This window comes from Mus caroli, unplaced genomic scaffold, assembly GCF_978045245.1.
Source record: "Mus caroli unplaced genomic scaffold, Mus_caroli_1 scaffold_2, whole genome shotgun sequence".
Classification (NCBI taxonomy): Eukaryota; Metazoa; Chordata; class Mammalia; order Rodentia; family Muridae; genus Mus; species Mus caroli.
In genome coordinates this window covers 26,657,512-26,675,707 of record NW_028227257.1, presented here as the reverse complement: position 1 = coordinate 26,675,707, position 18,196 = coordinate 26,657,512, and the positions used below count along the sequence as shown (strand labels likewise).

At 48.7% G+C, this 18,196-nt stretch overlaps 1 protein-coding gene across 1 annotated transcript; it reads right to left on the bottom strand.

Annotated features, from left to right (window-relative positions):
- Window positions 1-494: 494 nt before the first annotated feature.
- On the bottom strand, window positions 495-7,177 carry Pdrg1 (p53 and DNA damage regulated 1). Its single transcript, XM_021155654.2, has 5 exons — window positions 7,013-7,177; window positions 5,797-5,872; window positions 4,191-4,265; window positions 1,877-1,957; window positions 495-1,342 (listed from the first exon to the last, which is right to left on the bottom strand). Exons 1-5 carry the CDS (start codon window positions 7,097-7,099, stop codon window positions 1,260-1,262), a joined length of 402 nt encoding a protein of 133 aa, XP_021011313.1. The 5' UTR covers window positions 7,100-7,177; the 3' UTR covers window positions 495-1,259.
- Between the last annotated feature and the right edge of the window lie 11,019 nt (window positions 7,178-18,196).

The following is an 18,196-nucleotide window of genomic DNA, read 5'->3' as shown; positions in this document are numbered from 1 at the left end:
ACTTCCGCTGTAGACCAGGCTGGCCTTGAACACATGCAATGTGTATTACAATTGGAAATAGAAATTTCCACCTACCTCTGCCTCCCAAGTGCTGGGATTATCATACCTGACTAGTTCATTTTTATAGGTGTTCTGCGTGTATGTACATGTACCGTGCATGCCTGTGGAGATTAGAAGGTACCAATTCCCTAGAACTGGAGTTACGGATGATTATAAAGTAGTACGTGGGGCTGGGAACTTAATTTGGTCTTCTGAAAATGGCAAGTGCTCTTAAACCCAGAGCCACCTCTCCACCCCTTTCAAGAAACTTACAATATAGTTACACCAGCTCGTTTCTGATGTAACTATGGGCCAAATGCAGTGAGGGTAACAGATAGTCGTCTCTTGTCTATTCCTGATGTCACACACTTTTAAAGTAAGAACTACCCCCATTTCTTAGGTAGAAGGTTGGGGCCTTGGTGAAGGACAGAATGAGGTGAGTGACAACTCAGAGCTGTTGTTTGTTCAGTTAATGTTTATTGAGCAGCAGGGACCAGAAGTCAGTTTTGTTCTCACGCCACATTCACACTATGATCTCGAGCCAGCCAGGCAGGCCCTGCTCGCAGAGGTCGGGACGATATTCTACGTTGAGTCACATCAGGAAGGTTACTGCTTGCCAGCCCTGGGCCAGAACTCCGTAAGGACTTCTACCTCAAGAGCAACCACAGAGAGTGACTGGCAGCACCTCTACTACAGAAAGCCAGCAGGAAAAAGGACAGAACTGGAGCAGTGGAGAAACGAATGTGTCTACCCTGAAGCTGGTGAGAAGCACTAGGTCTGCTTCACGCAGAAGTGAACTGTCAGTGTCCTGCTTTATTCCAGTTGCTACACACACTGCCTGAAAATGCCTCGCTGTGCAGAAAGCTGGAATGAAGCTCCCGATCCACCTTCCTCTCCCTCCATCCCCGGCCAGGCCCATGTGAACAGCAGGCTACTGTTGAGAAGTGTCGGCTGCAGACATTCTCACACACCCACACACCTGCTGACAGCTGCCAGGGTTTGTCAATAGGTCTTGTGTCCAAGCTCTGGTGGCCAGGCCAAACCCACAGAACAGACTAAGGGTTCTCTCTTGCACAAAGCAACCAAGCACTACAGAAAAAGATTTGTACAGAAGCCACATTCCTGATGCCTGTCCCTTTAAACAGACAATCCTGTCCTTGCAGGTCTCAAGGCTGGGAGTAGGGAAGTCCTATCACAGGTCCCCCATTGTTCTGTGAGTCTCATCCTTTCAAGATGACCTTGAGGGCTTTAACCTCATCCTGGCTGAGGGGATTCAGGTTAAAACCTTTCAGCTCTGGTTTTCCTGCAAGGAATAGAAAGTCACGATCAGATCCGGCCCCCTGCTGTCCAACCTACTGCTGCCTCTGGAGCCAGGCCCAGTAAAGTGGCTAACACTGCATTTATACTGCCAGCTGAGCCTGAGAGGTGCAGGGCTGGGCCTCGGCTTCTGCACTGCGCAGGCTGATGCAGACCAACACTACTCCTGCACTAAGAACCTGCACAGCCCTGACTGCCGCCCTGACCTCCAGGTTCCAATCAGACCTGGATCTGAGGTGCTGCTGGGTTCCTCCTAAGCTCTGACCTCTGACAAGTCTTCTGAGTTCCTCCAGTCCTAGCTACCCTCGAACCGTACCATGCAGGGTCATCCTAGGCAGCTCCCAGTGCCTGGGAAAGGAGCTGTGGCAAGAATGAGCTTCCGCCCTATATCGGAGCTGCTACAGACAACGCTGCTCACTTCCCACTGCCCACCTGAGTGGCTCTGCACACCCGCTCTGCTCTCTAACATTCTCTCAATGGGTTCCTCCTCTCCCACCTTCCAGCCCCACCAGGCCAATACCTTGGGCTTCAAAGAGGCGGTTAACTTTCACTTTAAGTTGACTCCGCAGCCTTTCTATTTCTTTATCCAGGTGCTCTTGATCTGTAAAAAAGTGCAGCAGGCAGACAGGACAAGGAGGTTAGGTCACAGAGAAGCACCCCAGTTTCCACCTAACACCCTTGACAGTCAAGGCTACACTCTAGAGGGATATTACCTGTCCACGTCCCTGAGTTGGCCCAGAACAAGGCCTGTCACTCTGTTATTCAAAGAATGCTGGGTGGCTAAAAAACTTTACAAACCTAAGTCCCATCATGGAGACCTGTGAAAATGTGGCCTAAGTAGAGCCTGCTGCTCTGGCATAAACTAGTTGGCCACAGTGGATAGGAAGGACCAGCCTAGCGTCACCACAGACTACACTGAGTAGTGCTAGCACAAAGACACAGGCACCCTTCAAAGCTTATCAACCAACTGCTGTGAGGAACGTTCTACTGGCCATTAGCTGCCTGCCTGCTCTCCTTCCCTGATGAAGAAAAGCCCTGCTTGGCCATGCTTCCTTCACAGCTTTGGTAATAGATTTCTCACTATAAATAAGAAACTGTTTATGAACTTGTTCAGTCTATATGGATTTGGGAGAAAACTAGAACCCGCATGGACAGAGATTAGACAACATTTATGGGTCAGTAGGACACAACACCAAATCCTGAACTCAGGCAGTGACCCCTAAGTTTTCAGCTGTACAGTCTCTGGCCCATTACCCAAGCACATTGATCCTTAATTTTAAAATAATTCTTAAAATGTATGATTATAAGCCGGGCGTGGTGGCGCACGCCTTTAATCCCAGCACTCGGGAGGCAGAGGCAGGCGGATTTCTGAGTTCGAGGCCAGCCTGGTCTACAGAGTGAGTTCCAGGACAGCCAGGGCTATACAGAGAAACCCTGTCTCGAAAAACCAAAAAAAAAAAAAAAAAAAAAAAAAAATGTATGATTATGTGTCTGGGTGTCTTGCCTGCATATATGTTGTGCACCATGGCATGCCTGGTGCTCACAGAGGCCAGAAAAGGGTGTTGGATCCCCTGGAATTGAAGTCACACCAGCTGTGAACCACTATGTGCTCACTGGAACTAAACCCTGGTCTTCTGGAAGAGCAGCCAGTACTCTTAATAGGAGCCATCTTTCCAACCTGGCCCTTCATTTTAACCACACTACCTTAACTGAAATTTCTGCAGGTTTGTTCTAGTTCCTGTCTTCAGGAAGTGTGACAGCCTTACTGGTCCTTTTGACCCATGTGGTTTCAAGGAGGTGAAAGAGAGAACAAGTGTCATCGGTTTTTCCCAGGCAAGGACCTCCCTGCAGCTTTGTCCTTACAGAGATTCTCCACAGAGACTCCAGTTGTCATGGTTTTGGAGACCTGAGCAGTACTTTGCCTGCACAAGCTGTGCAGACGATAGAGGCTCACTCTTCCTACACTCCATTTTCTTGCAGTGCTAGGAATTAAACCCAGGTCCCTACACAGGCTAGAAAAATGCTCCACCATAGGCTATGTCCGGTTCCACCCCCCACCCCCACCCCCGCCAGTCACGCCTCCACTTTCAGCACAGTCTCAGCTGCAGGGGACATGAAAAATAAAAGCTTGCCAGGATGGTGGCACACGCCTTTAATCCCAGCACTTGGGAGGCAGAGGCAGGTGGATCTCTGAGTTCGAGGCCAGCCTGGTCTACAGAATGAGTTCTAGGACAGCCAGGGCTACACAGAGAAACCCTGTCTCAAAAAAACAAATAAAATAAAATAAAGAAAAAGAAAAGCTCCCTGGGGTACTGGGGTGATGGCTCAGTCAGGCAGAGTGCTTGCTCTGCAAGTGTGAGGACTGAATCTCCAGGACACATGGCTGAGTGTACCTATAATCCCAGCACTAGGGGACAGAGAGAGGCAGATGCAGAGAGCATTGCTGGCCAACCAAGGTAGCCAAAGAGGTTGGGCGACTCCACTTCAAGGTAGTAAGTAGGGTGGAACACACTAAAGGAGGATGCCTGACATCGTATTCTGACCTCTTCAGGTACATACCCATTGACACACACACCACACCACACCACACAGATAGACACACAGGCTCATGAAAAACCTCACTTATCCATGACCCTTTACAGCTATGGATGGCCTTGGCCAATGAGATTTTGGTAGAGTGACCTTATTTTCAAACAGAAAGCAAAAGCCTCATATGGAAAAAGCCCTTTGTCTTTCCCCAGCCTGATACACAGTTTGATTTTCATTGCTGGATTATGACCCAGGAGTGCTGGGGAAAGTAGCTGTGTTCTTGGCCCAGCCCCAGGACACCTTACCTTTCTGGATCATTTCCTTCGTCTTAGGGTGAGGCATTTTGATGAACATGTTCCCAAAGCAAACCATCACATCTTCTGAAACAGCAAACAGACATTTCTTTATCACATTTTTTTTTCTTTTTGAAGCACCTATCACCTGACTGGCACATTTGTGCTAAGAACATAGCAGAACAAAGCGGCCCATGCTCTCGTAGGACTCATGTTATAGCAAAGGGGAATGAACAAGGCTGGGTTTTTCCACATACTGCTAAGAACCAGCATGAAAAATTATATTGACATTATATTGGGCATTTTTGTTTCTTTAAAAAACAAAACACAGAAATACTGTAAGGAAATGTTTTCATTACAATCCCAGGCGTGAGATGTGGGGCTGCTTCCGACTGTCCACAGCAACTGACTATGATTTGCCTCATGCTCTGGTATGATTTGGCCAGCTGCAGATAGTTTCTTCCAGTGTGTGATTTTTGGAATTCTGAGGACTTTTGAGAGGGTGAAACATTGCTAGGGCCCTGAGAGGCAGGGTTGTCGGTCACAGTTTTTTAAGTAGACATATGCAAAGAAATAACAAGAAGAAATTAGATATCTTGAAATGAAGATCAAACTTGCCCCAAGGACTCAATGCCCCTAATCAGCAGGAAGTGGTCTAATGAGAACGCTGCCCACTTTCCAACCGCAGACTTTATTCAGGGAGCGTTTTCCTTTCCCCTCTATCCCTTTTTCTCTCTTATCAAGTGTTAGGGGGTTGAAAAAGGTGGAAGAGAGAAGAACCCATAGAATAGCAAAAGGACCAGCTATTTAAAAACCAACCAACCAAAGTTGTTTCAAGTGCTAGGGAGCATCAGAGGACAGGTTCATTATGTGAATGTGACATCGTGGATGTGACATCCAGGCCAAGACCTGAGGAAAGCAAGGACATGTCACCCACAAACATGTGGGAAAACAGAGCCAGGCAGACAACCAAGGGGCCAGTGAGTGCGTGGGGTGTGTGGGGCTGGGTCATGTGGAGTCTCGCAACATCTCTGGGTTTCATTCAGGTGAGAAAAGCCAATGGAAGCCCTACATGTCAGTGTCCTTCACTGTGGCCGGAATGCTGCCCACCTTTCCAGAACTGCTTCATGTTGTCCCCTTGGTGGGACATGGCATGGCTTGGCTTGCTTATGCCACCAGCCACAGCAGCCACCTGGCCTCATCTACTGAGCCCCATCTCTTCCCTCCAAGACAGTCTCGACACCCACCCGTGGCCAGCTCCGTCTTTAGCTTTCTCACAATTTTCAGTTATGTGTTTGTGCTGCTTTCCTGGTGTGGAACATAAGGGCAGAACTATTGCTTTTATGTGCAGTGAGCACTCTCTGAATCTGCCATCAGTGAGTGATGAGCTAATGGCCTGCCACTGAAGTGAGCATCTAAAATTCTGAGTCACAGCATATGTCTGACCTGCAACGCTCGCTCGCTCGCTCGCTCACTCACTCGCTTTTCTCCTCAAGCTGTCTAAGTTTCCCACGAGGGTGAGTCACACAGTCCCAGCCTCCTGCCTGGTCTTTACCAGGGATAATGAAGTCCTTCAGAAGACAACTGAACGGGCTTCAGTAAGGATGTCGCAACTTACCAGAGACACTCAGGTCCTTCTGTAGGGCCCTCAGGCCCTCTCGGTTCTGATTCCTCTTGGTGTCCAGGTCTACAATCTGAAAACAGGAGCAGATAGGGACTCAGCTGCCTCTGGCCCCAATCTGAAGAGACAAGGTATCATTTCTGGCTAAGTTCCAAGGTCTTGCCTAACATGGAGGACTCAGGTGTGAAGGTGCTTCTTTACCCACTCAGCTTCCAGCTCCTCTGCTTCTACACAAACTTCCTTCCTCCAGAGAAGGTGCTAGGAAAATGCCTGCAGATTGAATCATTTTGTGTCATCCAGTCAACCTTGAGAGTGTACCAGGGTCACCAGGGAGTGAGCTGAGTGTCTTCTCTAGACAGTGACTATTGACACGCTCTTGTTAGGTAACTTTGACTGTCTCACCAGACACTCAACCATACTGGACTGGAACAGCTGTGGCACAGTACCACTATGACAGCTAACTACTCAAAAGGTGACATCTGGGGCCGCAGCTAGTGAACCACCAAGCCTTCTCAAATATAGACCACAAAGAGCCATTATGGCCATCATGACAGCGTTTGAAGACCATCAAGTATATGTCTCGCCCCATCACTACCATCTGGTCTAACTCTAGATCATCCGGATCACCTGAATGGTTCCCCACTCTCTAGGAAGCAGCCAGTGAGAGGCATTTAACATCTACATGCACGCCTATAATCCCAGAACTCGAGACTGACGAGGATAGACCACGGATTGTTCAAGGCTATCCTAGACAACACAGTAAGCCCTCTAAAGTTTAGAGTCTAAAGCAACCGATCCCCAGCACGAACTCCCTTTAGGGACTAACCACTTACCACAGAAACAGAACCAAGCACCCCTTTCGGGTCTACGAGGCCCTCAACCCCTCACCCCCGCGCCCGACACCCACACACCCACACCACACACACACACCCCAGCGCATTGCCCAGACACATACCGCCCATATCTCAGCAACCTGATTCACGATGGGCCAGGGACTGCGTTTGGAAAGTGGTGTCAGGGAAGCCGCCCGCAGACGGTAAGAATCCAGGGGACCAGCAATGACTGGGCAGGGTGAAAGGAAGGCGACTGCCCAGCACAGAACCAGTGCTCGCTCCGCGCCAGGCCGCTAGGACCAGTGACGCCGGAAGACCGGGTGAGCTCTCTGCCACCCCGCGCACTTGCGTAGGGCGCTCGTGGCCGCCACGTCCCTCACCTGCCGCTTGTCCGACAGTACGGCCTCGGCCAGCTCCTCTACTTCGACCAAGTACCGCAGCACCCTCTCCGCCTCGGGGGACAGCATGGTATCACGCACCTCTTCTGACACACCGCTACAACTTCACCTTGGCTCCTTCCGCGCACGCGCTGTTCTGGGACTTCCGGCACGCCTGCGCAGTGAAAAGAGCATGCGCCGTTGCGGGGCTCCAGAGGGGCGGGGCAGGCTTTGGGAGCGGGGCAGGTGCGCCCCCTACAGGCTCTGAAGGAGCAACACAACGCACTGTCCATTTCCCTCCCTTCAAAGGGTTCCTGGGCATCCACTACGTACCAGATTGGGTGTCAGGAACGCGGCTACAAATAAAACATCCCAACTCTAGGAACGTCGTCCCATTGGAAAACAACGAACACTGAAGGCAAAATAATTACACATTATGGAAGGTAGTGATAAGGGCTTTGGAGACACAGAGATCATAAAGTCCCGGTTTAACGACGCCCAGAAACTGAGTGTGGCAGAGAGACTCATATTTTAATCCACGACGTTTTCAGCTTCCAGTTTGTAAATAATGGGTGATAGAAATTCCCCTCACTCTCTCTCTTTCTCCCCGGAAGATGGAAAGGAAGCAGTAATTATTTTAAATTGCATCTGGCTGCAGCATTTGTTCAATCTAATGTCCACAGTAGCAAGCCGAGATTCACAGAAGGAGCTGGAAACTGTCCAGGGGAGCAGTGGAGTGTCAGTAAGAGCGTAAGAGTGAATTAGGATCCAGGACTTCCCAGAGGAGGTGTGTGTGTGTGTGTGTGTGTGTGTGTGTGTGATGACTGCCTGACAGAACCGGAGGGGTCCCCCAATGTTGCAAAGCTGGAGACTCAGACGCTGAGCCTGGGAGTTTCTGCCTCACCAATCCTCTTTTGTTTTTCCATGTGCGGAACTGGAATTATTCCAGTGCCTTTCAAACACCACTCTCTACCACTGAGCTATATCTCATCTATTTTCTTGTGTGTGTGTGTGTGTGTGTGTGTTGCATGCGTGTAAGGGTGCTCTGTGCTCCTGAAGACACAAGCAGAGGCCAGACAGATTAGGGTGTCAGGTGTCTGTCTCTTCCTGGTATTCTCACCTTGAAATAGAGCTTCTCCTTGAAACAGAAGCTTGCTTTTGGGCGAGGCTTGCTAGACATTGAGCTCTCTGGATCTGCCTGTCGCTGTTTGTCGCTGCTCACACAGCCATGTCTGGGTTTTTCTGTAGGTGCTTGAGATTCAAACTCAGATCCTTATTCTTGCAAAGTGAACACTCCTCACTCACGGAGCCACCTCCCCTAAGGCCCAACTCTGAGGTTCACTTTTTAGTCTCCTCTTTTGGACTCTGGGAAACTTAGCCCATTCATATTCTTTGCCTCACTTGAATTTCACGGACACTTTTGTTCACAGGATTATGCCTGTTTAGTTTTATAGCCGCAGGCTGAGGCTGAGGCTGAAAGAAGGGCTAATCAGGCACAGATACCCTGGGATGGAGGGTGCTGGTCTCTTTCTCACAACTATCTATGGACATTGACAAACTGTGCCTCACGAAACCCGGAAACACCTCCTCCTTGTCTGGCTTTGGGCTACCTTCAATTCCTAGAGACTGAGACAGTTTTCTCGGCAGCTGCGTGGTGTGGGGATGGAGGAAGCTTCATTAAGGATTCCTCATAGAGGGTGAATTTGTCGCCAAACCCAGGATGTTTTGTGTAAACACCTTCTGGTTCAGAAATGCAGGCACAAGCCCTGTGAAGGAAGTGGGGGTATTTGCCAAAGGAAAAATGAGTCTTCCAGGAATCCCTGGGGCCTGGACCCTAGTCCTGCATCGTCTCTCCACCTTGGGGCCAAAGATGGCTGGAAAAACTGACACCTCTGACCCCTGCTGGGTGGGCCTGCATGGAGACAAGTTAAGGAAGGTTCCATGTTAAATTTCTTGGCTCCGACTGACCCTTGGGGGCCACATCTGGTCACTGGATATTGCAGAGAAGGTCACACATATCCCCAAGGGTCAAAATGAACAGATTGTGAACTCTGGGATATCTCTGATATTACCTAACTATTCATGTCACAAAAATGTAGCAATTTCCCAGGCTCAGAGATTCATGAGTTTACTGTGAGCAGAGCCGGGTGAAGGACCTGAGCGGGGTGTGATGCCTGCCTTCAGGCTGGGGAAGCAGGGGAGAGGACCATTGACAGGGCTATAACCAAATGCATCCCGAGTCAAGTGTAGATAAGTGTTGACAGGTTCCCCAGTGATGCAAGGTGGACAGGGAGAGATGCAGGAGCTGTTTGGGGTAAGGTAGTAAGGGAGGCTTCTCTGAAGAGGTGGCACTGGAACAGACATGGGGAGGAGGTAAGGGGGTGAGCCATGAGGGTATTTGGGTGAGGTGAGACAGCATTGCAGGTAGAGGACACAGCAAGTGCAATGACCCTGATCCAGACCTGTGACCTGTCTCTGCTCACTGAGGCAGGGTCAGTGGCAGGTACCAGGTAAGGTCGTCAGTGGAATGAAGCCCTAGGAAGCAAAGGGAGGGATGAGTGACCTCATCCCCCGCATCTTTACTTCTCTGTGGGGTTGCCAGTGATGCTCCTCACGTGGGGCTGCTGCATCCATCCACATAAGAGAAGGGTCCTGGACCAAGGGGCTGTGGGGATTCTCAGGACATTTGCACACACTAGCCCTTAGCCTGGTTTGATTTTCTGCTAGCTCCTTTGCTACTGCAGCCATGACACGTCTCCATTTGTCATATCTCCCCTTTGTGTTGTGTGTCCCCACCTCTGCACCTCTCTCTCTCTCTCTCTCTCTCTCTCTCTCTCTCTCTCTCTCTCTCTCTCTCTCTCTCTCTCTCTCTCTTTCTCCCTTCTTGAGCATTAGCTTCTTGAAATGGAGTTTGTGAATGGAAGTTACCAGAGAGAAGTCATACCTACTTTAAAAAATTGATTGACTGGTTCAAACTCTGTGACTGTAGAGAGTTGGAATGTTGCAGATTCAGAACTGGATTATCCTGTGCTGTCTCTGTTCCCCTTCCTAGCCATTCCTTGCCCACCTCTGTGACATTTTATTTTATTTTATTTTATTTGGCTATCAGGTAAAAACCTTTGAAATATATTTTAAGTAGACCAGAATGAACCACACCACCCAACTGCTAAGGATGTCAGCAGATAGCATCTAAACCCTGTAACAGCTTTTCCCATTTTGCTGTTCCTTGTCTAACTTCAGTCCCACCAACATATTTAACACATAGATTGAATTTTACTTTTGTTTTGTTCTATGACTAGTAAGAGCTCATGTAACCTGGGCTGGGCTTGGTGGCTCCTGCCTTTAATTTCAGCACTCTGTGAGTTCAAGGATGTCCTAGAAAGCACAGAGTTTTCTGGGCCAGCCAGGTTGGTATAGTGAGACCGTGTCAGAGACAAGCAAACAACAGAAAAACTCACATAACTTTTGTCCACAGTGGAGTGGTCTCACCTGAGGTAAGCTGAGTCTGTGTTTGGGGCAATGAGCTCTCATATTTGGTGGCTCAGAATAAACTCTCTTATTCCCTTTGAGATGACAGCGAAGCTTGCCCTGGCAGGACCTTGGCTGTTCAGTTCACTTCTGTATCTCTAGACCAAGGCTCAGTCGGTGATTGTGGGATGAATGTGAGGGTGGACTTTCTGAACCCTGGCATATGGTAGATGAGCAGAGCCGGCTCAAGGTAACTAGTTTGCTAACCCAGCTGTTAAGTCCAGGCTGGGTGGCCACATGGCTGGTATATTGTAGAGGCAATTAAAGCTCTAAGAGGGTAACTATGTTTCTCCTTGTTTTGTTTTGGAGACAGGGTTTCTCTGTGTAGCCATGCTGACCTGGAACTTGCTCTTGCCTCGAACTCTGTCTCCTCTGTTTGCCTCTGTCTCCCAAATGCTGGGATTAAAGGTGTTTGCCTCCTCCGCCCAGCCTTCTTTTGTTCTTTCTTAATCTAAAGGTTCCATCCGGTCACACTTGGGTCTACCCCCAATTTGAACCACATCAATTTAGGGGTATGACTCTTCAGTCTTGGTGTTTGTGGACTGCAGCCAATAGCAATAGTGTTCTTCCCATCCCTTGGAGTCTCTGTATGTTCAATGATAGCACCCACAACTCTCCTGAGAAGTATGGTCCTCAGGCTACTGCAGCCATTCTGACGATGAACCTGCCTTCCTAGCTAAGGCCATCACTTGGGGCTTGGAGGCCTGTCCTTTTGAATGAGGTGAGGGGTGGGGGGTCCGTGCATCCAAGTCTAGCTTACAGATGGAGCCCCCTAAGCATCAGGCAGATGAAGTTACCATCTGTGCCTCTGGCTGAGATCACAGCCATAATGGACTTCTGTCTGTCTCCCTGATTGCTTCATGCTTTAAAACCCTCCATGAGTATCGCTCACTCCTTAGCCTACCCCAGATGACCCACCCACCACCACTGTAACAGAAGTCAAGAGGTATTGTTTTGTTTTTGAAGATGATCATGTAGTCCCAGCACTCAGGAGGCTGAGGCAGGAGGATCATGAAGAATTCAAGGCCAGTCTAGGATACAGAGAAGGTGGGGTGGGGTACCCCATTCTTGCCAGCACTCCTGGACAGCTTTCTCTACTCCTTTGCCCTGTGTGCTCTACTTTACTTAGGGTGTCATCTGTCCATCTCCCTGAGCCAGAAAGGAGACTTTGGGAGGCCGTGAACTACTGATAAGTCCCAGAACAGTATATGGCTCAGAGTGGGTGCTCAGCAATGATTCTGATGAATGAGTGAGGTGACAAATCAGAACTGTAACCAAGACTCCTAACCCTGTGCTGAGATGCTAAGGTTGGGAGCAGGAAGAGGCACAGCCTACCAGGCACTGTCCATGAAGGAAATGATGGATGGGCCACTCTGGAGGGTTTTGAGCAACCATGGACATGATGAGGTCAGCCTGGGAGAGGACCCCTCCCTGACTCTGGTGGGATGATAGGCTGAGGAGGGCAAGTGGTCATCTGAACTGTGATGGGTGTATTGTTAGGGGTGGGAGGTTGATACCTAACCCTTAAAGAGGTGACCAGCTGCAGCTGCATCGGGGGTGGAGAGCACAGCAGAGCTCCGTATCTGTGTCCGAATGCTCCAGACAGCTTGGGTGGCTGCCTCACCAGCTCGGGTCCAATGGCTAGTCCAGGTGCCCACACCCCTGCACTCGCCCTGAATGTGAGTTGCTGGCCTGGGTGGTCCCCTGCTCCTCCCTCTCCTTCCTCTGTGGGTTTGGCTGGTGGGAAAGAGGCCTCCCTTCCTCTCCCCCCATGACCCAGAGCATAATCCCTTGCATTCATGTGTCTCTCCTGTGCCCTTGCTTCATCCTCCCACGTCCCTGGATAATGCAGAAATATGATTCCCATTGGGCAGATGAGGACATTAAGGCCAGCAAAGGGGGTGGGATCCCCCTGAGGTCATGCAGCCAGATGGAGACACCAGGTGGGGGCATGTCTCCAATTCCCCCTGCATAGATTTTCAACAGGCAACAGATGGCTCTGTGGCTTGACTTGAAACATCTTAAATGACCCCAAAAGAGTGTAAGTCCAGAACAAATTGCAGGCCTCGGGGAGCAAATCTTTACTATGAGCTCAATCCTAAATTTATTCTGTTAAATTCTGTGATTATAACCTAACAGCTGTCCTCCTGGGCTGAAACTTACATGCTGAGCAAGCACCCTACCACAGAGCTACAGCTTTCTACTTTTTATTTTGAGAGTAGGTCTAACTAAGAGGCTCAGGCTCGCCTTGAACTCACTGCACAGCCCAGGCAGACCTTGCACTTAGGATCCTGCTCTTACCGTTTTGGGTAACATTGCTCAGTTGAGATTCTAGGTCTGTATGAAGAAGTCCAGCTTAGATCCACCTTTACACGGGTTCTGAGGATGGAATTCAGGTCTTCAGGCTTGTGTAGCAAACACCTTCCTTCACCTTCTGAGTCTGCATGTGTCCATCTTCTGCGGCTTGACACTGGCAATGGCTCTAAGTATTGCATTTGCTGCTCTCATAGGCAGGCATCTAAGGTGCTTCCAGTTGTGGGATTACAGGAAGCGCTGGTACAATGGCGCTCTATAGGCTCCTGTATCTGAATGCTTAGTCACCAGGGGGTGGGACTCTTTGAAAGGGTTAGAAGGAATAGGAGGTGTGGCCTTGTTGGAGGAAGTGTGTCTTTGGAAGTAGGCCCTGAATTTTCAAAAGCCCTTGCTAGGCCCAGTTAGCCTCTCTCTTCCTGCCGCTCATGGATCAGGCTGTAGAACTTTTAGTTACCTTTCTAGTACTGTGCTAGCCTGCATGCCACCATGCTCCCACCATGATGGCAATGACCTAAACCTCTGAAACTGTGAGCAAGGCCCAACTAAATATTATATACATACATACATACATACATACATACATACATACATACATGTGTGTGTGTGTGTGTGTGTGTGTGTGTGTGTGTGTGTGTGTGTATGTGTTGCTTTGGTTATAGTGCCTCTTCACATCAATAGAAAAGTGACAAAAACATCCCTTATGGTGGGCCTCATGGTCCTTGTCTTTCCACATCTTCCTCCACTCTCCTTGGGTCCTCAAAGGTTCCTCCCACTGTGCTTTCTTAGGTTATGCACCCTGTCTGGAAGGCTCTTTGCTTTTCTTATCCAACGGTGTTTACTCTTCCCTTGTACGTACACACACACACACACACACACACACATTGAGCCGTCAGGTCAACCCATAGCAGGTTTTGGTCTCACTTGTGGCCTCCCCCACTTTCCCTGTTTTGGACAAGGCCTTCTTCCCTCATGTGTTTGGGATTCTCACCAGGACAGAAGCCATATGGAACATGGATTCCAGGAACTTCCTCTCAGGGGTCAAGGACCTCAGAGTGGGCTCCAGAAAGCTGAGCATGACCATGGCCTAAATATCCTGAAGGGAGTTAAGGACCCAGTTTGTTGTTTTGTGTTGGGATAGGGTCTCATGTAGCCTAAGCTGGCCTCAAACGATATATAACTGAGGGTAACCTTGAACTTCTGATCTTGCCTTCACCCCTCAGAGATTACAGGCATGCCTGTTTTCCAGAGTGCTGGGGATTGAGCCCAAAGCTTTTGCATGCTAGAGTAGTCTTTTACAAATAAGCTGAGCTATATCCTCAGCCCCAGGATCCAGGATTTTTGTTTTTTTTTTTTTCTGTCTCCCCTTCTTCTCTTCCCTTTCCTCCCCTACTCTTTTACTCTCACAGGTAGCCTTCCTTCCACTGGGGGAAGGATGGAATGTAAGGGTCAAGGTGGGAATGAGTAGATCAGCCCTCTGTGAAATTGGTGTTGGTGTTAACAACAATGCCTGTGAGTATAGACACTGTGCTGGGACCTGAAGGTTCAGTGGTGTACAGGACAAGATCATGCTCAGCTCTGTGGGTTTTCAGCCACGAGCATCCTGTGGTTGGCATTTATTCATGTGCCATTTCCTAATTGTGAAAATGCTCAAATAAAATCTCACAGTCCAGTGAGATTGCATAGAGGGCCCTAAATTAAATCTAGGGTGGAGTAAGGCTTCTTGAGAAAGTGACATTTAAGCTGAGATCTCAGGATAACTAGAAATAAACTAGGCAAAGGAAGAGTGTGGAGATGGGGCTGGGTGATGCTCAAAGCTGTGTGAACGGGTTCAGACTGCAGCTTGGCCCGGGAGACTCCATTTTACAAGTAGCATTTGGCTGCACTTGACAGTATCAAAGGAAGGATGACGCTGCATCTTGGTTATTTACACAGACAGCACTACGGTGTAGCACCAGGCAGGAGGCTCAGACCCCACGACTGTTAGGCACCATACCTGAGGCACAGACCTCATCACTGTGAAGCACCAGCCATGAGGCTCAGACTGAGAACATACTCCTCCAAAGAAAGAGGTGTCACCTAAAACCTTACAGAGTAGACTGAGAACATATGGGCATGTGGGTGTATCAAAACCGTATCAGAAAAACCAAGCCTGAGGACTTACTGAATATACCGAAGATGAAGGAGGCAACATTCTCACTGGACCCCATAAAGAAAAGAACATCTAACCCTGGGAGGGTGACTGCTCACTCTTCCACCTACCTGTTATCTGACCACTCATCTGACCACCTGGTGCTCGTGTGTGTGTGTGTGTGTCTGTCTGTCTGTCTGTCTGTCTGTCTCTCTGTGTCTGTCTCTCTGTGTGTGTCTATGATATCTGTCTGTCTCTGTGTGTGTGTGTGTGTGTCTGTCTCTCCATGTGTCTGTGTGTGTATCTGTATAATATGTGTCTGTCTGACTGTCTGTCTCTCTGTGTGTGTGTGTGTGTGTGTCTGTCTGTCTATCTGTGTGTATAGGGACCAACAGGCAGAGACTCCTAACTGTCCCTGGGCTTCAGTTGACTACAGTGGTCCCCATTGCTTGATTCCACTGGAAATGATCTCCCCCGTCCATCTACACAACTTTCTAATATTTGAAAGTCCAGCCATCCACAGTGACCATGGGTTTCTTCTCAAGTGTGCTGGAGCTATGCATGCCTCCCCCAGTGCTCCTCCCAGATGCTCTGCTGTCTTGTCTAGTCACCTTCAATAATATCTGCTCTCTCCCTTGCCTCCAGAGAGATCTCTTTGAACTCGGCATCCCAGGTTAACCCCTTTGTAGCCATCCTATAACCCCTGTATGACGTGTAATATGTGTTCTGAGAATTAATATTAGTAATTAAGATCAGAGTAAAAGAATCTATGGTTGACAGAAAGCAAAGAAAACTGGGATGACTGGTAAACAGCAGTCAAATCTATCAACATAGCCGGCAAATTTATTGTTAGTCAATAAATTCTAACATTGTGGAAAGACACACACATGTCCACCTATGCTTTTGACATACCACTCTCAGAACAGAGAGGTTATGCGTGGGGGGTGGGTGGAAGTGCCTCAAGCAAGAGAAAACAGTAACGGGCAAGGCACTATGGCAGGAGGGAACTTGGATGAAGCTAGTATGGCTAGAGACGATGGGGTAGGAGAGACTGAAGGGTCAGATAGGGGCTAGGCCACAGTGAAGTACCTGGGGGACATAGAGGAATTAACAAGTGGACACAGCCACTGAACAAATACTTACTGAATGTTTACTGTCAAGCAGAGGCTGTGCTATATCACCAGCCAAGACTCCCTAGGGTGTGTACATCAAGCAGATGAGGAATCAGAGAGTCCCCGCTGTGTCGGGAGCCCTGCTAAGCACTTTCCATCACCTTGTCCTTGGGTCCTCACAACCATATAAAGTAGGGGACCCTTGCAATTGAAGTGGAAAGCTGAGATCAAGCACAGTAGGAAGTCTTCTGTCCATTCACAAGGATTCAGAAGTGTTACCCAAGTCCCGAGGTCCATGGTCAGTTCCCAGCCACTGTATCGAAGGAAAACTAGAAAACAAAGATGATGAAGGAAGTGGGTACAGTCACATGGCTGTAATCCTGGTGCTTGGGGGGCAGAGGTGGGAGTCTCAGCATGAGTTCAAGGTTACCCTGATCTATATAGTGAGTTCTAAGCCAGCTAGGGCTACATCGCGAGTCCCTGACGAAGATATTGATGAAGGAAGGATATTTATTTATTTATTTGTTTGTTTATTTAGACATGATCCACAGAGAGAAAATCTAGTTCTGTCCTTTTCTGTAATAGTATTACAACTTCAGTGAAAGAGGGAATAAGGATTGGGGGCTGGAGAGACGGCTCAGCAGTTAAGAGCACTGGCTGCTCTTGCAGAGGTCCTGGGTTTGATACCCAGAACCTGCATGCCAGCTCACAACCACCTGGAAGTCCAAATCTTAGGTATCTGATGTCCTCTTCTGATCTCCTCAGGCACCAGGCTCCCACGGGGCACACTGACATATATCCAGGGAAAACACCCATATGCGTAAAATAGAATAATAAAGTAAAATAAAATGATGATAATAAAGAAAAAAGGAAACAAGGGCAGTGGAAGGTTCACACCTATAATCTCAGCACTGAGGCAGGAGGATGATTCAGGAATTTGAGGCCAGTTTGAACTACAAAGTGAGACCATGTTGCAAACAAAGCAAAACTGATCAAACAAAATCTGGGAAATAGACACTTGGAGGGTTAGCTGGGTGTCAACTGTGTGCACTCGCTCTGCGATGGGATCAGGGTTTCAGCCTGTTGCTTCTCAGCACGAGGTCTCCTAGAGAACCTTCTATCCACCAGGGTCCACTCTTTTAGGCTCTCTGCAGAAGTGTTACAGGAAGACACAGTGAAATCCCTTGTAAAGGGCCTTTTACACGCAACCTCTTTAATGCCGTTGTCTAGAGGGTAGACAGGAGCAGTCCCCAAAGAGAGCATCTATCAAACTCATAAGCATTCATATCATTCAATCCACAGACCAATAACTAGAAGTGTATTCTAATAGATATCCAAATGCCATGCTCATCAAGGTTCTGACATACCGTCACAGGCTGGAGGTCACTCAATTGCCCATCATTTAAGAGATGGATGACGTAGGTTACAGGACATCCAGTGGAATTCTGGCTACTAGGAGAGAGAATGTTGCGCTCTCTATGCAGTGGAGCAGAGCAGGCTTTGAAAATGCTGTCCCTGGGGAAAGGCACAGCATGGGACTGGATACAGTTCAGCATTTGTTTGTTTTTTAAAATGGTGTAGGTGGCTATGGAGGATGTAAATGAACACTTAAAGAACAAACTGCAAAACTTTAATCTCAACCCTGGGGAGGCAGATGCAAGTGGGTCTCTGTGGTGTCCATGCCAGTCTGGTCTACCTAGCAAGTTCCAGGCCAGCCAGAGTTGCATAATGAAACCCTGTCTCTAAAAGGGGAAGGTGGAACGGATGGAGTTCAGTTGACAGAGTGCTTGCCCAGTGTGCAGGAGTTTCTGGGTTCAGTACTCAGAACTCAAGAGGTGGAAGCAGAAGGAACAGAAGTTCAAGGTTGTCAGAGTCTGAGGCTAGCTTGGACTACGTTAGATCTTGTCAAAAACAAAATACTCTGGTGCCATTGGCTGCCTTGGAAGGGAACTGGCAGCTGGAGAACAGGGCAGGAGAAACCTTTCCCAATGTGTTTGTGTCTTTTGGTTTTTGGCCATGCAGACATACTAAGAATTCAGTGAATAAATGAAGATTTCTGTGTTTACTTAAGTGACTCTCAGATCCTACGAAGAAGAGCAAGACACT